The sequence below is a fragment of the Prinia subflava genome, chromosome 9 (genome assembly GCF_021018805.1).
Source record: "Prinia subflava isolate CZ2003 ecotype Zambia chromosome 9, Cam_Psub_1.2, whole genome shotgun sequence".
Lineage (NCBI taxonomy): Eukaryota > Metazoa > Chordata > Aves > Passeriformes > Cisticolidae > Prinia > Prinia subflava.
In genome coordinates this window covers 34,759,055-34,786,086 of record NC_086255.1, presented here as the reverse complement: position 1 = coordinate 34,786,086, position 27,032 = coordinate 34,759,055, and the positions used below count along the sequence as shown (strand labels likewise).

Here is a 27,032-nt window from a genome sequence, read left to right as displayed (position 1 = left end):
CTGGGGGGTTTGGCTGTATTAACCACAGTGTGTAATAGTCCCTTCCACCTCACAAGGAGAAGCACACCCCAGGGACATCTCCCCACAGCACCAACCTGTGCCTCTGCTGACAGCTCCCTACCTGCCACTGTCTTCAGCATCTACTTCTTGGTTTGTGCCCTCTCAAGTATGTGCTACTCATGGTTTTCTTTCTTTCCAAAGAGTAGCATTCCCTTAAAGAAGTACTCTGGTTTAGCTGAGAAGTACAAGACCATGCACAAAAATGTGATCTTTGAAAGCTTTAGTGGATCTTTTCTTACTCTATTTTGATAGTAAGTGCCTACAGACTGCTACGGGAGTTTTGGCAGTGAGAGACCCCAGAGAGAACCGTGCCCGCGGCTCCTGCGTGCCCGCGGCTCCTGCGTGCCCGCGGCTCCTGCGTGCCCGCGGCTCCTGCGTGCCCGCGGCTCCTGCGTGCCCGCGGCTCCCGCGTGCCCGCGGCTCCCGCGTGCCCGCGGCTCCTGCGTGCCCGCTCACACGTACCCGGTCCGTCCTCCCCTCGGTGTGCACGCTGGTGCGGCTGCGCGCGTCGTGCTCGTCCTCCAGGTCAGACACGTCCTGCAGCTCCTCGGCCGTCTGCGGAAAGGCAGCAAAGAGTCACTCCCTGCACACTGGGGAGCTGGCTGCTCATGCCAAACACACCCTGGCTGGCCTAAGGGAAGGTCTGACAAGGCTCCAGCCGTTCCTGACCCCTGTGGTCAGCTGCTGTGGTGGGCGCTGCTGCTGCAGCAAAGGGGCTAAGGAGAAACCTCCACACGACAGGAACGGATTGGGAATGTGTCACTTACCAGGGCCATTAAGCAGCACGAGTTCCTGCACTACCAGAAAAAATAAGTGTCCTTAATTTGCTATTTTTATACATGGCATTATTTCATATGCCACTGTCTGCTCCTTTTAGTCACATCCACTGCCAGTTGGTTTTGTGATTCTGTTAAATTCACAACAAGAAATTTCTATACAATCCGGGTCTTCAGATTTATTTACCGCTTCCCTTTTGCCAAAAAATTTTTAAAAGAAAGGGGGTTTCATGCAAAAGTTCTGAATTTTATCATAAATAACATAGCAAAAAACCCACAGTGAACACATCCTTTATAAAGAACACTAAATAAAACATTTAAAGCAAGTTTCTTCTATCAGCAAAACACTGCACAGCGAAGCATACAAGGTTTTAGGGATTACGAACCACTTAAAAAATAATACTGGTTCTGCCAATGCAATAGGGCAATATCAAGAAATTTTCCTTTATCAAGTAAATTCACATTTTTAAGAAACAAAAATACATAGAACCAAGCTGTACAAAGCTCATGACAGATCTACCACCACCTTGATATCTAGAGTTCCAATTAGACGGAAATCCTCATGTTCTGAGTCTCCCAAAAGCCCGACATTCCAAGAGAAACAGGACAAGACCGGGACTATCAGATAACCTCAGTAGAAGACAGCAGAAAGAAACCCAGCCATTACTTTTACCCCATTTTCAATCAAGTCAAATATAATGTTTTTAATCCAGAATTGCTGTATATTCTCACCTTCACGTTTTTACTGTCAAGGCACATACAAAGAAGATCTGTTGAGAGGGACGCTGCAGGGTTCTGTCATTTTATTTCTGGGTCCACAGCACGGTAATGGCACTGCATTAACCTGCATATACCCACCTGTGTGCATTTGTGTCCTTTGAGAAAGAACCTCCCTGGCCAGAGGGTGGCCATAAACCACAGAGCTCAGCAGCAGCCTGAAACAGGGCTCAAACAGCACTGCTGCTTCAGCAGCACACACACCATTTCACTCATGAGGAAATCATCATTTCTATGAGACAACACTGCAACAAAGAACTCAGTGTTGGTGCACAAGTTGGCAGAAATAGAATGCTGGGGGCGATAAATACACCTAAATTTCCTCAAGAAAACAGGTAAACAATTTTTGGGACAAAGGTAAGCATAATGCTACACTGCCAAAGTGGGGGGAAAGAATATTTTATTTTCAGGCAAATACTAATATTGTGATGAAGTCTCAGTTTTAATACTGGAATTAGACCTAGTAAGAACTCCACAGTAGCCAACGGCTGTTACCATACAAAGTTCTTGGAAAAAGCTGCAGCGTGAAAGCAAAATGAAATTCTGGTGGTGGTGGATATCCCCACCATAAAAAAAACTATCACAAAGTAACTTTAATTGAAACTTAGAGGACCGATAACACAAATGATATTAGAACAGTAACTTCAGCTTCTCAGGATTACACTGACTCCCTCAGGCAGGTAAGAGCCTTGATTAAGTTTACAGAAAAAAAGAAATAATTTTCCTTTTAAACAATACTGGGGTTATTAATATAATTTTAAAAACCACATTGCAATTCTTAGGCTTCGATAAAATTAGTTTGGAATTCATTTCCCCAGTCATCATAAAGCTGGATTCATGGCAGCAGAGCACCGTTCCTTCCTGGGTGAGCAGGTACTTGGGAATCCACCATGGGTGAGCAGGTACTTGGGAATCCCACACTTTCTTTCTTGTAGAAAACATGGAATTCAAAATGCTGTGACCCGGTAGAATGGTTAATAACTTTAAGACAGTCACGTTATATGCTGGTGAATTTCTGGTAAAGTGTTTAAGAGCTTTATACCATTGTTACCCCACAACAAACTGTATAAATTTACAGAGTGGTTATTTTAGGGCCATCAAGAGAAACTTGTAGAATTCCAGTGATACGAAACTGGGATGAACATGAGGGCTTGCAACACAAAACCTCGTGCTAGCATCAATAAACAGAAACTGTGCCCACAGCACAGCTGGAGGACTGGGGTGAGAGCCATGGAAGGAAGCTGAAGGAACTGTGTAAGACTCGTAACAGGCATCTTAGAACTGCAAGTGACACAAGAGGGAGAGATCTGAGTACTGCAGTCGGTGACACAATGAATACAAGCCATAAATGGCAAATTCACTGTGAGACACAAAGGATGGAATTTCCAGTAAATCTAAGGAAGAATGCTGAGCGGGAAAATGAAGCACGAGGCTGCAGTCAGCAATAACCTACAGACTCGTGTGTAACACAGTGGTAAACAGAGTTTAGAAACAAATTCAAACAGAGGAAAATAAGGTGTCCAGCAGCCACCGGAGCAGAACTCTTGAATACTCTGCCCTAGAAGTGCTGGAGGAGGGGAGAAACTCATTCCAAGATGAAGCCTGAGCAGCTTACACCACAGGAAGGTGATGGAGCAGCTGGCAGGGGGAGCGAGGCACGGGGCGCACAGGACGCCTGCTCCAGCCGTGAGAAACTCCGCTCCTGTGTGAAAAGCCCTGGCTGGTCTGGCAACAAGGCACTCAGGCTATTCCTACACATCCATTCTGGGCTGTGATTCCATTACTGTGCCTGACAGCCTACACAAGTAGCAGGTACTCCTTTTCACATTTCAGTGATTGTAATAAATCTGCATCCCCAGTGGGCTTGCTGCTGAAGACTCACGCTGAGGACTCAAAGCGTATTTATAGCAAAGCCTAATATTGATGAATTTGACACCTTGCTGGTACTAAACTCCAGGCCACAACAGCAAGACATTACTACTGCACCCAGGTGATTTCAGGATATGAATCACCTTTTCATCTATGAAATGAAAACCACTCTCTGATGACAAACCTTTTAATTTGCTTTCCTACAAGGATTTTAAAGAGAATAATTAATAAAACCAAGGTCTGGCCCTAGTCTTTAGAGCTCTGCCAGTTTTTCTGAACTGGTTGGAAATGGGCTTTTTGGTTTACCTGGTTTTTAATCCAAGCTTTGCAGAACAAGTTGTTTGACTAAGTCTCACAGCATCTTCTGCAACGCAGTTTTTCTATGCAAACCCTCCTCAGCAGTGATTATCCAAAGAACTTTATCTGTATCATTTGCTTGTACAGGTCACATACAACCCATGGAACCATCAATCCTGCCAATAAGGGGTCTCAGCTGCTAGAACACAATGCAGAGCCAGGTCCAAAATCTCAAGATACACAATGTAAATGGACAACAGGCATCATGGTGTGAAAGGAAGCTATCTCCTCTTATCTAACATTCAATTAAATGCTGACCTGCACACTGTCATTATATCATGCTCTTATGCTTTATCTTATCTTGGTTTCAACAGCCCCATCAGTCATTCTTTTCCAGAGATCAACACTGAAATGCAGAGCAGACTAACACCTCAACAGGAGCTAGGCTGATGAGCGATGTCTTTATTTTGCTGCTGCAAATGCAGTTATTTGTGCTATGTAAATCCCAGAGCAGCAGCAGAAATGCCTGCATGCCTCCAGGAGGATCAGAGTTTGTCTATTATGTCCTTCAGTGAGCACACAATGGCTTTACAGTGGACATTTCCTAGCACCCAGATTTTGAACCCTGCATCCTGTCAGGCTGCACGTCACTCAGTGTAACAAACCACGGTGTTGGTGGAGGGTTAAAAAATATAATTTCTGGATTGAGTAATGTGTAGGGGGAAGAAAGTAGAGAACGTACAACTGGAACTTGACGCAGCTAGCTGGGAACAAGCGTCAGCTTCTGTAAACAGCTCCATGCTATTGTTTTAACCAAATCAAGTGTAGATCAGGGTAGAAGCGTAGGTATGATTTAAGATAGTAACTAAGGAATAGGATAATCAGTATCTAGGGGTGGGGGTTAGTTAACATGTGTATAATTTAAACTATAAAAATCACGAATCGACTCTGTATCCTTCGGACATCAGATTTGGGTGTATCATCACCCCTGTGTCCCGCGCGCTGGAATAAAGAACCGCATATGACCGCCTCTGTGTGGTTATATGTTTTCCTACGCTAACAACGGTACCTGTGTCACAAATTCACAAATGCAAAATATCATGCTCTGCAAATATTTAGCCACTGAGTGATATTTTTGTGTATTAGTCACAACACCACCATTGTATCTCACACTTAATTCTGCCAGATGACACACGGCCAAAGCAAGAGTTTTGATGCACTAGAAAGAGAACAGGGAACTGCAAGCATTGTTTATCTTTTCTGCCTAGCTGAGTAAGAGCCTCACATAATTGTTCCTATCTAGTCATTTAAAGTACTTATGTTTTTGCTAAAAGCAGTTGAGTGTTGAGCACAATAAACCCCACATCATAAAGGTCAAACTAAAATACTGCTTTCTTAATCAGTCAATATTGTGACATCTCAATGGCAAATACCATCCCCTCAGTTAAAGATGATCACGTGTCTATTCTTGAAATCTATTCTTGGCAGTTCCCTTAAAATGGTATCTTCAGCATACCACGTCTTTGGGGATATTGTTAACAAAAAACAACAAATGATTAATTAAGCCAGAGAGCAGAATTCTGTCTCTGATAGCAGTATTGTCACCAAGCACTGGCAAGGAATTTGTCATCAAACAATAGTAAAATCATTATCCTGCCATAGCCCGCACACATTTGCATTTTCAAATGCTGGTATGAAACATTTCTTCACACTAACAGAGAAAATTCTGTTAGTGACAAAGTACTTTTTTATCTATTAAAGTTGTAATTCCTGTTAAGATCAATGAAAATATAAACTTTGGTGAAGAACAAAGAATTTCATTACAAGGATAACCTTTGACACTGGAAGATGAAACTATTTTCAATAATAAAAGTTGTTATAGGATAAAGAGTAGAGGTGTTAAATCTCTACTTTCTTACTCCAAAGCCTATTCAGAGTAAGAAATGCTGTGAACCTACAGTTTGGGGCAAAAATTGCCTTGCTGTTACTGGATCCTTGGAGGTTTTGTTTGCTCATTTCACAAGTCATTTTATAAATTCTGCTCCAGGAGATTAAGACCAAAAGAGTTAAAATTAATCACCATTAGAGACAGCAAGGCAGATCAATTGCCTGATTCCAGGTGACCATTCCTGTGCCTCCAGGGCTCACTGGGCACACACTGGGATAACAGTCCTCTCAACAACCAGCCAGGAGACAGGGGAGACCTGGACTGAGGAGCTTAAAGCAAAAACTGAGCACTGCCCTCTGAAAACCCTTTTAAAGAAAAACTATGGAGCTGGCACAGCTAAGTGAATTGGCACAGTGCGTTTCAGCACCTCTCTTCCATCCTGAGCTCCACTTTTTGTGCTGGGAACATGCATTTCAGCCCTGTTCTCATTACTCCCTCTTTCCTTTCCCCGACAATACTTTGCATGTATGCCACACTCACACAATGCCTACAGCAATTCAGAGAGAGATTTACTCCTGGAAATACTGACCTAGTTATGCTGCATAAAAGCTCTGAACACATCTTGAACTGTAAAAAGTTGGGGGGAATTTCAGCTGCCTGAAAATCCCATCTAGGAATGATATTGCAGCTGAAAGGGTCCAATGATACCAGCAGGGTAACATTTATAAAAAAGGTAACAGCTTTATGAAACCAACAGCATGACCAGAAAAGAAGCTAACATTTCAGGGGTGCAAATCCTTCACCAGATTACCTGAGGACTCACTTAGGAACCTGGAAGTTTCCTTACTTTTTCTGCAGTTATTTTATCTCAAGGATGCACTTTTTTGGGCATAACTTTTAAAAGAGAATTTCAAATCCCTAAGAACAAAATATGATCAAATGCAGGTATTACAATCACACAACTCTGCTGTAACCCAAGCCCCTGCTCTGATTACACAAGAACCATGACAACTGATACACAGTTTTATGCAAAACATAACAAACACAGCCTTTGCTTATGTTTATTAAGTAGGAAAAATCACCATATGGCTTATAAGCTTCCATTTTAAACTCAGAAAACTAATAATTAACAAGAATAGAACAGTAGGTTTTAATACAAGCTATTTGTTCTTCAGCTATTTAAAAAGTATTCCCCCTTTCCTCTGCTGGGTTGACATACATTTGCTCCATCTAGTGGGAAGCTAATTAAGACATTTCATTTATAATGAAAATACTTGCTAAGCTGTTAAAAAATGGATTGTGAAAAATGAATTAAACCATTGTACTTTTGGTAGTAATATTCATAAAGCAAATTATATGTGGCCTTGTATATGAGCAGCTTATAGCTGTATTTGAAACAGATTTCTAAACATCACCTCACCATTTGAAAACGACAAGAGATCAGACCTTGTTTTCTCTCTCTTAACTGTATTTATTCCAGATAACCCAAAACATCCTTACTGTTGGCCAGGCTAACCTCAAAGGCAACCAGAGAGGTGCTCTGCATTTTGCCTCTGCAAAAATTCGTAACGGTGCCCATTTTTAATAAAGGCCAAGCAGAGGCTGCTCACCCTCTGTCAGTCCTGGAGTGCCATGGCCTGCCTGTCCCTGGGGCCTGCCTGTCCCTGGGAAAGCTCCTCACACACCTCACCAGGACGCTGGGTGTTGCTGCCAAGGAACACGACTGGCTCCTGCCCGGTGTTCTTTGTGCCCAGAGCCCAAGGTCCCTTTCAGCAGCTCTGCACCCAAGTCAGGCAGCCCCAGCTTGGTTTGTTTGCAGCTCCTGCTTCCTAGGTGCCAGAATTGCATTTTCCTCAGTGGATTTTAGAAGCCTCCTGTCAGCCCGTTCCACCTGGATGGCAGCGCCAGGGTGAGGTGTGGCCAGATACATCCACTGCTGAGAACCAGGGCTGAAATGAGAGTCTGCCTTCCTGCAGAATCTCCCTCTCCTCTCCAGAAACCTCCCTTTTGTGTGGAGGAGAGTATATCCCAAAGCCAAAACAAGACGATTGTTTCCAGGCAGATGAAATGCAGGAAGAAACTGCTTTTGGAATAAATCAATATATTAAAGGTAAAAAAGGTGCAGTGAATATCTCAGTTTGACAGTGTTAAAAACATTTCACAGACCAGAAAGGACAAGAAACAAGAGACAAAAAGAGACAATTCAGGATTCCACAAGAAATGTAGGTTTATCAGATGAATAAAGCCTGAGCAATGGTAGCCCCCTCAGCAAAGATTTCTAACGTGCCAAATCTATCTGGTTCTGTTACATGAATTATGCTAAATGATCACACTAAAAAATCCCTTGGATAGATTAATATATTCCTCAGCAAAAGGCTGCCAATGAGAAGTGCATTTCCTAAACTGGAGTAGATGAAATTATTAACTACAACCTCAACACGGGCTCCAGACTCTTCAGTCTCAGCTGACCCTCTGCACTATCAGAGCTGCAAGTAAAACAGGTATCTTTAGAAAGACACACAGAGTAAAGCCTGTCCATCACAAACTCCTGCCTCACTGAAAAATGCACACGGCAATGCACAGCCTGCCTCCCAAAGTACAGGCACCACTGCTGCCATCCCTCCCACACATTCCCACCCAGGACTTGACAATTGTTAAGCACCAATTTCTGCTTCAGCAGCTACTCCTCCCAGACACTCAGACAATGGAAATAAAACCACCCTAGCCATGAATCCACCACTTTCACTCCTGCTTTTAATTATCAAGAGGCCTCAGATGCCCAGGACACACATGCACCCACCCTCATTCAGTACGCAGTGATGTTCAAGAGAATGATCAGTGCCAGCTGTCGTGGAACTCAGGAACCCACTAAGGCCATCACTGTGCAAACCAGCCCTCATGCCCCAAACCACTGATTTCACTCTGCTTTGGGAGGCTGAGAGCTCTCATTACCAAGTAGGCTCTCCAAGCAAAGAGGAATCACACACAACCCCCTGCAACTGCCCCTCAGAGAACACTAGTTCAGGTCTATCTGCTGAAAAAATTATTTATTATAAGATTTTCTAAGAATTTTTGTAGATAATAAAATTCCTGTTTGTACATGAAATGAATACTTCCATCTGGGAAGGTTTCGTGACCAAGTTCCGTGAAAGGCAGTACAGAACATTCCCCTCTAAGACATCAAATGAGAAAGTTATTCAGATGAGTGCTTTGCACATTTTTTCACAATATGCAGCCTTGACAGCCTCCTCTGCCCAGTGAAACAGGAGAGACTCAACACAACTCTGTCATCTGCTAACAGACTGACACAAAGTCAAACACGGGAGCCTTAATATGTATCAGAATTGACCAAAATCTTAGGTATGAAATTTGGTTTTCTTCATGTCCAAACTGAATCTTCCCCTTCTAGTCAGAGTTTATCCTCTTTGTAACCTATTATGAATATGTAACACATTTTCTCCAGTCTTGTGCAACAGCATTTTACATCAATGGAAACAGCTATCTCATCTTCCCTTCTCTCCCCTTTGATCGTCTGCTCCCTGGGCTAATTAGGACCGACACATTTGGTGTTTTTCTCACAGGTCACAATTTCTAATGCTCTGGCTAGTGTAGCTGCAATAAATCAGAGTGCACTTGCTTAAACAATGAGGGCATTTTGGAGGTTCTCACTGCTCATGTTGGGACATAAACTCCTATTTCTCTCATTTTTAACTAAGGTACCTACAAAGCTGAATAATGGTGACCAATCGTAACTCAGTAAAACCTTGCTTGGTTGCATGGGCTGAAATTAGTCTTTCAGACATCTCCAATATTATCTGACTTGAACAGTAATTGAACAGCAAGAACTAATGAATCTAAACACAAATTAACCATAAGGAGCCTAAATTTAATCAGTATCTGGCACTGACAGAAATATTTTTGTCCCATGGCAACAGATTTTAAAAAGTCTTTCTTACAAGAACAGAATACAGGGACCTTTTTTTTAATGCCAAGAGAAAAACACTCATGATGCATACTGGCTAGAAAGGCACTAGGAATTACAGTGGAGCACAGGCTAAAGAGGATGCAGCAGCATCACACTCCTGAAAACAAAGACAACCACACTGTTCTAAGTGTCTGCAGGCACAAAGACAGCAAATCTGAAATATACCCTCCCTTCAAGTGAGAGCTGAGCCTCCACTGCAGTGCTGCATCAAGTGCTGGGCACTGCACTTCCAAAGGGGGACACCCCTGGAGAGCAGGATCCAATATGCGGCAGCACGACGTGAAAAAACCTAAACAACCCCAAACTTCAGGTGCACAGGAAACAAGCAGAGGAGATCACCCATCCTGCATGGACATGAAGTGCTTTAAGATGCCATAAGGAGATGTGTGGAGTGGATTCAGGGAAGAACTTTCTAAGGGGAATGGAGTGGGATTGACTGCTTGAAGGGACCCTCCAGTTGCCAGCTGTGGATGTTCTAAAAATAGGTCAGGCAAATGAACACAGGGGATTATTTGAAGTTCATCTTGATCTGTACAGGAGACAACATTGATAGAGTTAGTTCAGTATCTTTGATTGCTGCATGTACCTTAGGTGAGACAAAAATCAGAATTTATGTATTGGTTACCCTTTTCCAAAGAGACTGGCACCCTGTGGGGAGGCCGGTTTTCAGGCTTCACAAAGGACAATTCTGACAGTACCTTAGTGAGAGGCATGAGAAGAGAATCTGCATATAAACATATAAGACAAACTGTAAGGTGAGAGAAAAGAGAAAAGAAATGAAAAAAGGAGGGGAAGGAAAAGAAATGAAGAGATAAAAGAAACACCCCAGTGTGAGGCAGGACAATGCACAGCAGTGCCTGTGATGCAGCAGCACGAGCCCCCAAAGAACACTGTGCTTCATCTTGGTGGTAAGCTATTTGTGTGGGTTACTGCATGGCCCCTGACAGGAATTTCAATGGTTCCGCTTACTTTCTCTTTGTGGAGGATGGTATTTTTTGGCAATTAATACTGCTTAACCTTTTTTTCTTCCCCCGGCAGTAGATAAATCTCAGAGCTCATAAACAAACCCAAGAATAAACAAAAAGGAGAGGAAATGTATCAGAGCCTAAACCCGAACTCTGCCAGGTAGAAGCTGCCTGCCAAAGCCCTGAGCTATCTGGCAATCCCACAGGCTGAGCAGGACTGAACCATTCCATCTCTAAAGAGCCAGGCTGCAGGTAATACTTGCTGCTGAGCTTTCTGGAAGAGAAATACCAGGAGAAAAAGAAGCTTTTTACTGATGAACTAAACACGACCTAAAATTCCATCTCAGTTTTACTCTACCAGGTGAGAAATGTGAGAATTTTAGAGGGAGAAAACAGTCCTGTGAGTTATAAATTCAGTATGTTCTACAAATGCATGGTACAATTTAATAACCCAAACATGGAAACCAGACCAACACTACAGCAGCAACACTATCATGTTGGATGATCTTTTAATTCAGGAAAAAATAACTCCCTTTCTGCAGTTAAAGGACAACCACAGTGAGTCACCAGCTTTCTGACCTGTGAGTTTCCTATAAACTGCACAAGCAAATCAAGCAGCCCAGACCGAGATGGAGGAAGGTGGAAGATGCAAGGAAGATGCAAGGAAGATGCAAGGAAGATGCAGGTGTATGCAAGGATACAAGACTGTATTAATGGAATGGAACCACCAAGTGGAAAGAAAAGCCTAACTTTAGGCAGACACAATTTCAGGCTTCATCTCTCTTGGGGACTGGCTGCATTTCAGCAGTAAGTGATTAACTGCACACCCCAGCATTGGTAAATTAATTCACAATTTCCACGGATGTCACTGTGCCTAAAACCTGGGTAAGTTCTGCTCCTGGCTCCACTTACCAAGGTGACAAGCAGATGTTTTACTGGTCACCCTCTGAGCAGCCAGACCGAGCTCCGGGCTCCCACACATCCAGGGCACCGGTGTGACCTCGCATTCCCTCAAGCACATAACAGGTACTACGGTGGCTTTACCTGTGATGGTTTTACCTCTGTTTGCTGTGGTTAGCGTTCCCTCACTAAAACTGCAAACAACTATTCATGTCTGTTTTTCATTTGCTGAATGCTAATTAAGTTTCATGCCTGTTTCTTTATGCATTTGGAATGCAGCTTTCCCAAGCTGACAAGCATTTCAGAGTGTATCTGACACAGCCAAGCTCCCAAGCACGGCATGCCCTGCTCAGGTGGGATGCCAGACTGGTTTCTCACCAGGGCAGAAGGGTCCAGCCCCCATTGTGGGAACACATCAGCAACACACAGCTGACATCTGCCGATCTGAGCTCCTCCAGGCACAAACCACACACGGGTCAGGGCAGGCCGAGGTGTGATTCATACAGCACACACAGGTGGAAGGAGCACGGATGTCCTACAGGCAGCTCTGACACCGGCTGCTGTGCCCACAGCTGTGCCTGCCCTGCAGGACTGCCCAGGGAGGCAGCGAGCTGCAGCACCGGGCACCGCTGAGGATCCTCCGCAGGGTGCTGCCAGGGCACGGGGACCGCGGGAAGGGAGAAGAGGGCTGGGACACGGACCGCGGGAAGGGAGGAGAGGGCTGGGACAGGGCACGGGGACCGCGGGAAGGGAGGGGAGGGCTGGGACAGGGCACGGGGACCGCGGGAAGGGAGGGGACGGCTGGGACAGGGCACAGGGACCGCGGGAAGGGAGAAGAGGGCTGGGACACGGACTGCGGGAAGGGAGGAGAGGGCTGGGACAGGGCACGGGGACCGCGGGAAGGGAGAAGAGGGCTGGGACAGGGCACGGGGACCGCGGGAAGGGAGAAGAGGGCTGGGACAGGGCACACGGACCGCGGGAAGGGAGAAGAGGGCTGGGACAGGGCACGGGGACCGCGGGAGGGGAGGAGAGGGCTGGGACAGGGCACACGGACCGCGGGAAGGGAGAAGAGGGCTGGGACAGGGACCGCGGGAAGGGAGAAGAGGGCTGGGACAGGGCACACGGACCGCGGGAAGGGAGGGGACGGCTGGGACAGGGACCGCGGGAAGGGAGGAGAGGGCTGGGACAGGGACCGCGGGAAGGGAGGAGAGGGCTGGGACAGGGCACACGGACCGCGGGAAGGGAGGGGACGGCTGGGACAGGGCACAGGGACCGCGGGAAGGGAGGGGAGGGCTGGGACAGGGACCGCGGGAAGGGAGGGGAGGGCTGGGACAGGGCACACGGACCGCGGGAAGGGAGGGGAGGGCTGGGACAGGGCACACGGACCGCGGGAAGGGAGGGGAGGGTGGCCCGGGCCGCAGCCGCTCGGCCCGCAGGGGCTGCCTGAGGCAGGGGCAGGTGACAAAGCCTTTCTCAGGGACACACAGCTGCATCCCCAGGCTGCCACAGCCTCACTCCGGATGCTTCCCAGCAGCTCTTTATCCCTCATGGCATGTCCTGCTGTACCCTAACATACAATTCTGACTCCTTCTGTGGGTGGATTTAACACTTGGCAGATTCCAGGACATTCCAAAGGCAATTCACACTGGCCCATATGATAATTTCTCGTGTGCTAGTTCATGCTGGACCATGTTCAGCCAAAAAGAAGGCTTCTACTTTCCAAAAGAATTATGTTCACTTACTAAATAATCACGTTTTCTTCTAATTTTTGTAATTCTATGCAGAGTACTTCATGAAGACAAGGATCACAAGGCACTTGCAGTAACAACCTGATTTGAAATTAATATTACTGCTCCAATTTCCTAACAATTGAAGTACCTGGTATAGCCATTACTTTGGAGGCCCTGCTGCTTTTTGCTAGGCTACACTGGAGGAATGGTGCAGTAAAACAGCAATTTCAACCCAATCCATGTGCTAGAATATGCACAGCACTCCCCTGCTGCAACACACTTCCCTTCAGTACTTGTATACACTGATTTTGTTGATAATATAATGAAGGGACTTCTCTGCCTCTATTTTTCCAGTGTTTCTCAGGAAATTAGGCAGCATCAGTTTTGTCAACCTCTACAGAATCTTTTCAGGTAAAAAGGACTCACAAATACCACCTTCCACTTGTCAGGCTCAGTGGAGGGTATTTTTAATTTTTCTTTTCAATTCTCCAAACAACTTTTTTCCAAGGTTTCTTTTTTTGTGAGTCAGTTTCCCTGCTATCCCTATGTCTCCTTATGTCCACCTCCCTTCACCAACTGCACTGCAACCCTGAGCACACTTTCAAGGAAACAACCTGGTGTGATTCAAGTTGGCAAGCACTGCTAATTAAAAAAAACCCAAACTAAAATGAAGGAAGTTGTCATTAAAAGCAGAACCTCAACTCAAATATACCCATGGAATACTAAGGAATTCAATAAACAGAAACCAAAGGAACTCAGGGAAGCAATAAAGAACCATTTAATCCCAAGGCTTTTCCACGATCACACTGCTTTATCAGCAAGGACATGCATGACAAGAGCATGTCCAGGTGTGACACTGTTACACCAACAGGCAAGAACAGAAACGATACAGACCCAGCACTGTCACCCCACTCTTGTGCCAGCAGAACTCAGATCACAATCTAACACTATCATTACCATTGGTTTTTGAAGTCCAGTGACACTCTGAACACATTTGTGATGTACCTCACTGCTTTTCTGCACTGCACTAAAAGGATCCATTCTACCCAATAGAAGGTTCCACAGTGATAATGGCAGCTGAGAAATTTCAACTGAGCCATGAGCTTACAGACCACTGTGATCAGCAGTGAAGGGAAACACTGCCAGATCTAGCCTGAGCAATGAAGATCTCTGTGGCAGAACTGCACCAGCACTGGCGGGGCAGACTGCAGCACCACAACCACAGCCTGAGCTCTCAGTGCTGCTGGAGCTGCAGCTCCATCCCCGGGCTTGCCTTGCTCATTTCTCCAGTGAGCCATGTGGCAGGAGGCACATTTTAATAGAGTATCTATGATTTGTAACATTTTTACTGTGCTTCCCAGTTTTGGTTCCAGTAACTCAGTCCTTCCTTCTTAACACCATAATAGTCATTCCATTTCTCTGGGAATATAATTTATATTAGACAGTAAGCACCAAATGGCAAGGAAGGAATCCACATGAGTTTTTCTTGCTCTAAGAAAAAAACCCTCAGCAAAGATTTTAATGTTCCAGAAAAAAATACTGTTATATGTTCAAGTTTCCAATGAGCCACTAAACCAGAGCTATCAAATAATTCTGAAAGGTTCTGTCTTTCTGAAAGAGAAGGGTAATTTTGTGAACAATTAAAAGCATAATCATGTGTGACACCTGCAATATAATTTAATCCCTACACGGGGAAGGACTGACATTTACAGTAGTATGTAAGTCAAAACTGTTTATGCCATCCACAAGCATATTGACTCCTGTGTGTGACCCAGTAATCCCAGCACTAGGAGATTTCCATGGGAAGCCGTGTAGCAATTTGCTGCTGAAGAGCTCTTATTTTACAGCCCTGTATGCTGCCTGCAGCTGGGTGGTTTGGGCAGAAGAGAACACAGATTTGCCAGGATGGATAAGTGCACATGGATTTTACAACGGATGCAGTATGCAGTTGACACCACCACCACTACCTCTGTATCAGCCTTTCTTAAGCAATTTATTGTTTTTGTCTGTGTGTACACATCAAGGTTTCCCTTTTTTCTTTTTTTTCTTAAACAAAACACAACACAAGATCCTTTCCATTAGCTGACACTTAAACTGGAAACCTAAGGCAGGCTAAAGAAAATTCCACTTTTAGCTGGAAAAGGCAGGTCATACATTCCTGTGCTGAGTGTAAACAATGAGGCATAAACACAGCCAACAATGGCAAAAGCATTATGGGCTAGCAGCACATGCAGTGTAGCAAGCAGCTTCCCTTTGAAAGTAAGTTTAACACACATTAGTGCTTTCTTTGACCCATCAATTCCCCATTACTGTTCTAACTCTAACAGATAAAATTAATAAGCAGTGAAGTCAGACATGTTTTGACAGGGGCCCTGGATAACAGGGCCTCTGTTTTCACCAGCAGGTTGGACCAGCTGATCTCCTGAGATCCTTTCCCTCTGTGAGCCTCTGTGCACACTTCTCTCCTCCTTCCCCTCATTGAGAAAAGACAAGTGAAATGTGTGGTAGTGAAAAGTAAGAAGGGGTTCAAAAGATACTGCAGTATTTCTGCCTTAAAAAGAAGGCTCCATTAACCATAATATTTTAAAATGAAAAATAACCAAGTAGTATTAAACGAATTGAAAGCAATGGGGAAAAAAAACCAAACACATGTTAACACAGAGAAACCACAGGTTTGAACATGGCACTACCCAAGTGGAGAGCTCCTGGTACTGCTTTAAACATCCACCTGCATTTACCTGTTCTGGTACTGCTTTAAACACCCAGCTCCATTTACCTGTTCTAGTACTGCTTTAAACACCCAGCTCCATTTACCTGTTCTAGTACTGCTTTAAACACCCAGCTCCATTTACCTGTTCTGGTACTGCTTTAAACACGCACCTGCATTTACCTGTCTGCAGAGGCACCAGGGTGCTGCATGTGAGCTGCTGCTTTGGAGAGATCTTCCCATCAGACCTGTAGGCAACACTGGCCTGACAACACCAAGTGCTTTCCCACAAGGTTGTTGCAGCTGCAATTAGAGAGAGTGCTCCTCCAGCACACACATAAAACAACCCAGGAGTCTGCATACTGCTCCTCACAAGGGGGGCAGCTGCTTTTGACATTCCTCTACCCCTGGATGATTTCTCTGTACAGAAATAACAGAACACATGGATGCAAAAGGACCATTTTGGAATTGCACACAGGAGGATAAAGGGGGTGCTTATTTTTCTAGTCACTCTTCATTTTGTATGTAAAAAAGCACCCAGAACCTAAAATCAAGAATCTCCCTGTAAAGCCTGAGCAAATGCCTGGAGCATGGGAATGGGGCAGCAGTCAGAAAGACACACAAAGAACCAAATAGTTGAAACCTGTTGATCTCAAAGTGCAGAAAAGCAGAAGCAGGTCATGTCTCTTGTCTTTTGTTAACAACAACAAAAAAATCCACCATTTCCCAACTACCCTGCGGATGGGCTCTACTTCAATGTCTAAGCAAAGGGGACCTGAAGAAGGAGGAGGAGGGGGGGACACCTATCCTTGAGTAAAATAATATTTTATCTGTGCTCTGGCTTCCACTCCTGTGTCCAACATGGGAAGGGTAAGCATGTGCTTTTTTCCTCTTCTGTCTCCATCCCCTCCACCTGATATGTGAATACACTACCTGTTTTTAAAATCAATAAACTATCTGTATTTCTATTCACTAATATGGTTTTTTCCCTTGTGGAAACACTTCAGCTTTTAAGAACAGGTGCTTGTTATGGCAACTGGGGCAACTCCAAACTAAAGCTATTTCTTAGGGTAACATCTTGCCCACGTAAGACAAATGGATGCAACTTCCAAGGAAAAAAAACCTGGGTATTATTTACAGATAAACTGCTGAGCAGCTTTTTGCTTTGTAAAGCAACAAAGTCAGCAACACTACTACACCGAGAACCAGAAGTCATCTGATTTGCTGAAGATATTAAAAGCTCTAAACTAATGAAACTGAGACCTTTGAGAGTTTGTTACATACTACATAAACATGAAATAGAAGCAAATTGATATGTATAGCTGTTTACCAGAAAAGAGGGATTTGCTTTATTTATTTGGGAAGACAAATTCCCCTGGTACTAAATGGAGATCAGCATTTTTAAAAATGTCTGCATGTTAAATTGAAATGTATGCTGTGTCCCAGAATTGTTCAGTACAGAGCATTTTGAAAAGATATCTGCAAGGTGGAATCATAATAATAATGACTGACTCTATGATGCTAATAGTGATATAAATTATAACAAGTATTTTTACATTCCCAGGTATACTGTAAATAATATAGACATTTTTAGGAAATACATATGTAAGTGAATTAAGACATGGAATATAACCTGTGTGGGACAGTGCTTTAAGTTTTCCCATAATTGTACTCCAAGGTTGGTGATGGTGACTTGAGATGTTGAAAGCCAAGTAATATGGTAAGAACAAGCAGGTATCAGAAGCTTTTACTTGCAGGTGTGCAGTTTATCGTGGCACTAAACACCTTTAACTCACCTCTTACCTAGGTTCCACAGCACAAACCAAGATTCTCCTGTTCTGTGACTCAGGATAAAAACCTGAAAAAGGAGGAGGTGTCTCACCAACCTTACCAGACACCAGGTATTCCCTCTGCACCCTTTTCTGCAGACATCCCATGAATACATCCTTTTGCAGTCACGTGCATCCAGACATACCAGTCTTTGGGTGACAGGACTGCAGCTGACACGGAGCTGAGGAAGGAAAGGTCCCGACCTACCCAGGTCACAAACCAGAAAGTGCTGAGAAGGGGCACGACCAAGTGGCTAACTACTGCTGCAAAGGTTCTGCCACTCGTGCAGCTGGTGTAGGACAGAAAAAGATGAAGAAAAAGGTTTTGATCAAACTTCTCAATATGAGTTTGTAATGGATTATTATCACTCCTATATTTCAGACCAACAACAATGAAGTTTAACAAAGCTGCATGAACAGTTCCTTGTCTGTCTGTTCCATGAGATCTCAAGGCCCTCCTGCAAAAACAAACAATAGGACTATAGCAAATCTCTGCCTTTCTCATACGTTTCCCTGCTTTGCTTTGTTTTCTTTGCTTTTAAACAGAGGTTCAACTCATGCCTGCCATTGCCTGTATTGGACAGGATCTAACTCACTCAGACTACAGAAGTAAAAACAGGCAGAAAACCCTGCGTGTGTCGGATAATTCTGTTATTACTAAAAGCCACAGTAGAATTTTAACTAGACACTCATTAACTGGCTGAAAGGTTTGCACCACTTGCTACCCTCCTGTCCTAGAGGTCCATGTTCTAAAAATTCTCATAACTCCGCTGGGTGTAAGATAATGAATTCTGCTGTGATGTCTCTTACTGAGAGAAATCAAGTGTATTGAAGAACTCACAAGTTCTGTTAAGGAGGAATTCTTACATTCTTTTATAACAGAATGAAAAGCCATGCTAGATTTGCAACCAACAAAAGAAGTATAAAAGGGAACCCATCCCAAGGGGTGGGTCATTCTGAAAAAGTCAAAACATATGAAAAAGCACTTCTGCAGTAGACTCTTAAACATGTAGCTAAACTGAGTTTGACTTTCCAAAGGAAATTAAAACACAGAGTAAAGGACTATTAGCTAAAGAAACAAGAATATTAGGAATTGATTGGAGATGCAGGGAGGATTTAGCTGAAATGGAAGTATCTAGTAAGACAGAAAAGAAAAACGAATGCTTTGGTTCAGTTTTCAATGGGGGCTGAGGGATGGATATCCCGTACATCATACCACAGGGAAACCAAGGAACAATGTGCAAAACAAACTCAAAAAGCCTAACACCATAAACTGTTGAGGGAACGTACAGTCTCCATGCCAGAATCCTGAAGAAACAGCACAGAGAATATCCATTCAGCAGGAAGGATTTTCAATAAATGCTTTCAAGTGCAAAGAACAGCAATTTCAACACACATTCTCCACTTCTCACTAAATTAGGGAACACTCACTGCTCACTGCTTCCTCACTCACTGCTTCCATGACCCTAAGAACAGCATTTTGCATAGAGTATACAAAGCTTTTGCCCTCATTATCTCTGTAAAACCTGGACAGCGGCTCACCTGTTTATCCTCCAAAAAGAGCAAAGAATTCTGTGAAACTTTTGATTGGGTGACTTTGTTTCCACTGTTCTGGTGTAACTATTAAGATGACTATTAGTGCTCCAGCTACCAGCAGTTACTATTCTTTTGAAGTCATTCCTTTGCACTGAGTTTATACTCTAATGGGGTATTGCTAGCTGTTGCTTCACTCCAGCTGTCTCCTATTTTTCTAAAAACTAAAAACACCTTCATACAGAAGTTTTTAAAAAGTTCAACCACTAATCCTAACATTCAGCAGCATTTAATATGTATTGCCTCAAAAACCACCAACCTGCTTCCTTTGACTTTTCTACGTATTTCACACGGCAGAATTGCCTTTAATTATACTATCTAATCTAATCTAATCTAACCTATTTCTGTAACATCAATATCTTGATTAAAATGTTATCTAGATAATGCACAAATGCTCCCATGCCAGATCAAGCCCACGAAATCTCTAAAACAAAATAAAAATGGGATGCTTAGAGTCAAAAAATGAGTGAGAAATACGTGGATACACCCTGGATCAACTATCTAGTTATTTCAAATCAGCTGCACTACATCAAGCAGTGCTTGCACGTGAACAATGAAACCATCAGAGGTGGTGCAGCATCCTGATGCTCCAGAGGCATTTCTATGACACCTCAGCAGCACAACACACCTGCCACCAGGTAGCTGCTCTCAAGGGTTACATTATATCTTGCTGGACCGCATGGAATGTTTTATTTATCTCTGGTTAAGCTTGGACATTGAAATACATTGATGATAATTTGCATTAACAATAGTACTGGGCAACATTTTAGAGTTAGGAACTCAATTTTTAAAAATATTTTCTCTGTGTAATTACATGTGTGAAATGCTTTCTGAGAAACTGATCTGGAGAGTTTCTGCTTTCGTGCCATGTTGAAAAATTGCCCCCTGTGAACGAGTGGCCTTGTTCATTTACATTTCTCCATTATTTTTTGATCAGGAGTTCTCACCCTGATTCAGCCTTGCAATCAATGCCCTGTAATCAGTGAGGCACCGTTCTCTGGCACTATCAGCACGCTGGCCACAGAACGTTTCATTTCCTCACCCTGGCTGCCACGCTAACACTGTAGGTCTGAGTACCCATCAGATTTACTAACGCTTCTTCCAGGAAGCCGGCACTGTCTGGAATGTATCCACCTCGGAATGCAGATACATGCTGAGTCAGAAGGTGAGTGCCAGGGTTTCCTCAGCACTCTGTGCTGGCAGTCACCACCTCCAAGGGAGGCTGGAGTAGCTGACTAACACTTCACCCAGCCTCAAGGAGACCTTCCCACGGCGTGGCTGAACAGTGGTATTCATTCAGCAGAAAGCTCACATTCTTTCTAACAGTTTTTTAAACTCTCCTGAGCTCTCGCCAGGACGTGCAAAGAGCAGGAAGAAGAGTTCTATTCCTGCCAGAACCGTTCCACTCCTGCTGGCACTCAGGTGTGTGCAGTGACCCCCGCTGTGATGGGTGCCCAGCACGCCGGGCACTGCCCGGGGCTCGCACCCATTGCAGTCTCTTCACACCCGAGCATTTTCCCCTCGTAACACCTCTCTGAGCGACTGTCCAAATCCATACACCCACCACAGAGGACTCTCAGAAAACACAGCTTCCTGCAGAGCTGCCTCTGCCTCTTCACACAAACCGACTGAAGCCATGTTACACCCCTCAGTGCATTTCCCAATTCCCCAAAAATGCAAAACTCCAGAAAGAAATTCTCAGTCATATCATAGAATTCAAGCCTAAGAGAACTGGACATACAGAAGACTCAGATCTCACTGAGAAACAGAAACAACTTTGTAACCTTGAAAGACCCAAGAGCCCCTGAGTCCCAAGGGAAGGGATGGATGAGCAACACAAGCATTAAAATGAAGCTCATCTAGAAAAAAATTAGATATCCTAAGGAAAACTTCTTTGCCTGCATTCACTGACACAGGAACTGTTTGAAGACCTCACAGAGCATCAGCCACAATCTGGTTTGTTTGTTTTGGACTACATCCAGTTCACAAACCCTTACTGCTATGGGGATACATGTTGGACGTTTCAGGGTCTTTTTTCAGTATACAAGCAGCTTCCAAATTGACAGCTGTAAGAAGCATGAGACATTTTAATCATTTTCCACATTTGAATTCCTACTTTAACTCACACACTACAGTATGTTAAGACTAGTATGTTTCACATTAGAATGGTTTTGGTTGGAAGGGACCTTTAAAGGCCTCCCAGTCCAACTCCCTGCCATGAGCAGATCAGTTTGCTCAGAGCCCCCTGCAGCCCGGCCTTGAGTGCTTCCAGGGATGGGGCCTCTAACACCTCTCTGGGCAAGCTGTGCCAGTTCCACCACTCACACTGTAATAAATGTCCTCCTTTTATGTAGCTAAATCTCTCCTCATTCAGTTTAAAAGCATTACCCCTTGCCCTACCACAAGAGGCTCTACTGAAAGGTCTGTTCTCCTCTTTGCAAGCCCCTGTAGGTACCCGAGGGCTGCAGTACGGCCTCCACAGAGGCTTCTCCAGCCTGAACAGCCCCAGCTGGCTCAGCCATTCCCCGTAGGACAGGGGCTCCGTCCCTCTGATCACCTCTGTGCCTCCTCTGCACCCACTCCAACGCTCCCTGTCCCTCCTGAGCTGGACCCCAGAGCTGCAGGCAGCTCTGCAGGTGGGGTCTCACCAAAATGGGGCAGAGGGGCAGACCCACCTCCCAGCACCTGAAGATCGGGCTGGGCTGGACTGGGTTTGCACTCATAAGGACAGGAATCTGTTTCTTACCATGTTGTCAACTGGAAAGTCAATGCAGAACACAAACTTCCTTTGAAAAATCTATATTATTATTGATGTTCAATCTATTTTAAAACAAAATTGCTGAACATACAGATATTGCAGCTCAGTTATTTACCATTTTTTCTGAAGATATTTGGGGGAAATTCTGCATCTGACAAAATTCTGGTTTGAACTTTAAAAATAAGCTGTTCTGATTCAATTTCTGAACTTCAGGAAGAATGCAAGGGTAAGCACAGTGATCATAATTGTTTAATACTGAAAGAAATCAGGTTAAGTGTTCTGGTGTAAGGCTGTAATGACTTGACATGGGATTATCAGAATCATGTGGAAATACTCTCTCTCCCACATTCCACAGGTCAAAGCTGAAGAACTGCAAGCAGATTTGGGTTTGTAGCTGCACATTAGTCATTAATGAAATGAACAAAGATCTTTACCAACCAAACATAACTACTATTTTTAAAGAAGTAAAGACATTTTTTGCAACATTCTGATATGGTACTCAATGCAATTCTGGAATTAGAATTACACGTTTCACTCTATCCCAAATTTCCAGGTTAGTTCAACCTGGCTATGAGCCTGGGGGCATTTACGACACACACAGTTCTGAATGCTGTCGAAAATGCCTGACATCCTGACCCATTTCAGATATGAGTACAGAAAGAACAAATCACAAACTTACCCGTATCATCATGACCGAGCACCTGATGCTATGAATCGTATCGTATACCTTCTTGGAAATGTCCACAAACTGGTTGTCATCAAACAGATGCACTGTGTTCTTGCTTAAGCTCTCCAATGCAATATTTACTTGACTAATAAACTCAGGAATCACTATGAAAAAAAAACAACAAACCAAAATTTAGTGAGCATAGAAAGGATAGAACACATAGTATTTTTTCTTTTTGGCAAAACACCTGACTGATAAAAAACTTCATTTTCTAAAAAGTATTACAGTAATAGTGCAATTACTTTTAATAGAGAACGCATTTGTAGTTTTTATCATTTATAAAAATGCCCATGGTGAGCACATAGGCTGTGGGTGGTTGCAGAGTACTACAAAGAAGAAAGAAGTTTTAAAAGAAGAATGGGGAAGCAGTTGTAAAAATCTGTTCATGATTTCAGTAGCAATTTTACTGAAAGAATCAGGATGAATAAGCTGCCTTAAAGTTGGAATCACGGCTGAACAGACTTCCACTGTGTCAGAATCTGCTTCCAGTCTGAATGGATATGTAACCAGCAGAAGATTGATGCTTATTCTTCACCTGAGGAAGTCCCACAACAGCAACCTGAATTTACCAGGGCAATATATCTTGTTTGACTGAATCAAACAAACTGTGCATTTTGAGTCAGTTTGGTATTAACCTGTGCTTTGCCCAGAACAGCCTGAGCATTTTCCCCTGATGCTCCAGAGCCTTACTCTGTATAGTAACCTGGTAGCACTGTATGTCCCCTTGACCCTTCCCATCAACCTGCAGGGAACCAGTACAGAATACGCAGGGAATGCAGATGGAAAATCCATCACACACAGAAAGACCTCAAACAAGCCCAGATCAAACTCATTTCTGGTCACGTGGAGTCCAAAGACACAGAAGAAACCAACGCAAAAGGATAAAACTCAACCTGTGTAATATTCGATATGAACAGCAAACCTCGTGGTACTAAAGCTCTCTGGCAGTCTGTTGGTTTCAAACACTAATACTGTTTGTGTTCCACCCTGCATTCCACAATTCCACACTGTGCAATGCACAAATTCTTAACACACGAAAGCAATGCTACTAATACAATAAATGTGGAACATTCCAGGCAAATTTTGAAGTATATAATAAATTTGTAGGCAGACAAGGCTTCAGCTGAAGACAAACGGATTTCTGAATTAGAAAACCTGCCAACTTAACACTTTACATAGTAGGAAAGGTGCCCCAATAATGCTTTCCCCCCTTACTTTAATGAGGAGACCCATGTAACCCTTGGAGACACTGAAATCATTCTCAAATTACAGTAACTTCACAGCCTTTGAGCCAACAAGCAGCTGCCACATAATTTGAAAAACAGGGTATTTAAAATCAGTGCTACCCTCTTCAGATTATCACTGGAATTGTCTCACCTTCAAAAAGCACAGTGCAATACAAAAAAAGACAAAGTACATTTTTCATTTACAACCAAATAAAATCATTAAGGAGAACACGTGCCTATTTACTGTTTAAAAAAAAAATTCAACGAACTACCACAGAGTGAGAACTTTTCATCATTTCGTAACATCTTTTCATCCAGTTCAACAAAGATTTTGGCCCCTAGACTATCAAAGTAATTCCAAGTGGAGGAACACAGGCTGCCCTTGGGTACACAACCACCACCTCAGGGCCTTCCTCTGGCAGCATTTCGGACGGGGCTTTGCAGCCACAGCACTTTTACACAGACAATTAAAACACGAGACTACATGGTCATTCCAAAATATGCACACACTAACCTGCTAAGGAAGAGTAAAAATACACTTGGGCTGTCAAACAGGCGCTATTTCCTGGTCATTTCCCCTAGAAGTGATAGGATAACTCCCTCAAATCCAAGACTACTGGGACTTATTTCAGTTTTGAGCTCTCAACCAATGACTAAAAAAAAAAGAAAAAAAAAAAAAAAAAAAAAAAAAAGAAAAAAAAAAAAAGAGCATTTTGGTGCACGTATGAGCTCTTACCCATGGGTAACTGACATCCAAAATACTTCATAGACCTCAAAGGGTCAGGCAACCCTCTGAAATACTACATTAAGCAGACTTGAATTACACCAATAACGTGTATCTTTCCTGTACTTGGCTTAATTTTTCTAGGCAGCCTAAATATAGTGGAGAAGTGAATGCAACTGAAAACAAGTGGAAATGATCCATTTTTTCAGTCTTTCAAAATAAAAATTAAACAAGTAAAATTAAAAATATCAAGTGTTAGGCAACTGAGAAGTACTAAATTTTTCTGGGGATTTGTTTATTTGTACATTTTATTTCTGTTTTCTTTAAGTTCTGTTTCTCCTGCAATAAAAATTAAAAGCAGATTTCAATATAAGCATCTGTACTTCTGCTTTCCCTGAGGGACAAGGTGCAGAAAGGAGGATGCTTGGAAAATACCAATATGTTCATAAGCACAGTGTTCTAAGTCACACTACCAAAAACACATTCTTGAAATTAACCTAATTTGTTTTAAAATTCATCAACTGTTCCCTAATTCCTCTGGTTTTTTATATACTGCTATTCATATTTCCTTGTACGCATGTCTCCTTAGTCCTCTAATATTTTTGCTTGATTTTGCCATCTTCAGTCAAAACCAACTAATGAATGAACCCAGTCTGTAGTTTAATAGCTGTCACTGAGAAGTTTCACTGTTTAATGTACTCATTTTATGCTTGTGAACACTTTGCTTGTTGAATAAACAGTTGTGTTCCCATTTTTCTTCATGGAAATCTTTCCCAGACCAGTTTGGGGAGGGGCTGCTTGAATTTTCTTTCTAGAGGGACCCCTTTGGAAGTTTCCTCCCAAAAATACCCAGTGGTGCCAGCAGAGTGGGAAAAAGGCTGGAGAGCTCCCACTAGGATGAAGACTGAAGACCTGCTCCTTCAAAGGCAGCTTTGAAACGGCAGTGAGAGCACAGGCAGTGACTGAAGCTCTCTGTCACAGCTTCAGAGCCCAGCTACACACCCTGCAACCCTGCCACAGCTTCAGCTTAACTCCAGAGGCCTTTCAACACAAGAGACAGCTCTCCTGGGCATTCAGCCACCTGCAGACATCTTCTGAGCCTGAACAAGAGTCATTAAAAAGAGATAATTAAAAAAAAAATTTGGACACCTTGGAGTGAAAAAATGGTTTTCCTCCTGAAGACAAGAAAATCAGGGTAAGTTACTAGTCATGAATTAGGACTCTAAAAGGGAGGAAAGTTCCAAAAACCCACCTGAAGACAGAAACATTGCCAAGTAAGGCCTAGAAAGCTACTGGATGTGCTTCATATGAAAGTAGCATGATAGCAGAGCACTGAAACAAAGCAGATGTGCAGGCAGGCAAGTTAAAAGGGGTGTGTGCAACCTAGACCTAACCAAGGCACAGGTGGTGGCAGCAGCAGAAGTGACTTGACACAAGAGGTGTGTACCTCGAGTATTTCATTATTCCCCCATAACCTGATCCCCCAGCATGAAAGTCAGGGTGATGAGTATATATACAGGTTGCTTCCAGAGATTTCAGCAGTTTTCCAGTTGCAAGAATTCCGTGGAAGTGAACAAAAGTAGGGTCATAAAAATTAAAAACACAGCCATCTCTTAAATGCAAGGTAATACTAGAAAATGTTAGAAATATCATAAATAGCCATACTGCCTTTATTCAGTACTTCTTATTTAATTACACTCTTTGAGATCAAATAATAGTTTGCACTTCTTGTGATTAAAACATAAGCATTTGTAAACTTCTTCTGGAAGGGTATCTAAGAATTTCAGATGGTAAGAACATTGCCCATTCCAGTAAGCCAATTTTACTGCTAAGTATTATGTCTACTCTTAGTGTCACTTCAATCCAGAATGAATACAAAGAATTAAAAAATAAAATCCATCTAAGCTGAGGCGACTGTGCTGGCTAAGGGACACCACGTGAAATCAAAGGGATCTGCTGCAGCAGCCTGAGTCACAGCACCCAACATTCAGAATGGAACAGACTGTTTCAGTGACTGATGGAGATAGCTTCATCAGAGGTGTTCCAAAATACATTAAAATAATAACAGAATTACTGCAAAAACGAGTACTGTGCACTCACTGCAAAAGGCTGAGCTGAGTAACACAAACAGGTTTTGAAACTTCAACTTGTGACTGTTAAAAATACACATAATGCAATCCTAATACGAAGATCAAGCTGCTTCTGAAGCTCATTGCACTGT

At 43.3% G+C, this 27,032-nt stretch overlaps 1 protein-coding gene across 2 annotated transcripts in view; it reads right to left on the bottom strand.

Moving 5' to 3' along the window:
* The window catches only part of CTNNA3 (catenin alpha 3), a 419,849-nt gene that overhangs the window by 61,971 nt on the left and 330,846 nt on the right, over nucleotides 1-27,032 (bottom strand). For both annotated transcript variants that reach the window (XM_063406388.1, XM_063406390.1), the window contains 2 exons: nucleotides 22,814-22,965; nucleotides 523-615 (listed from right to left, as the gene is read on the bottom strand). In XM_063406388.1, the coding sequence (XP_063262458.1) occupies nucleotides 523-615; nucleotides 22,814-22,965 (245 nt within the window). The remainder of the gene's footprint in view (nucleotides 1-522; nucleotides 616-22,813; nucleotides 22,966-27,032) is intronic.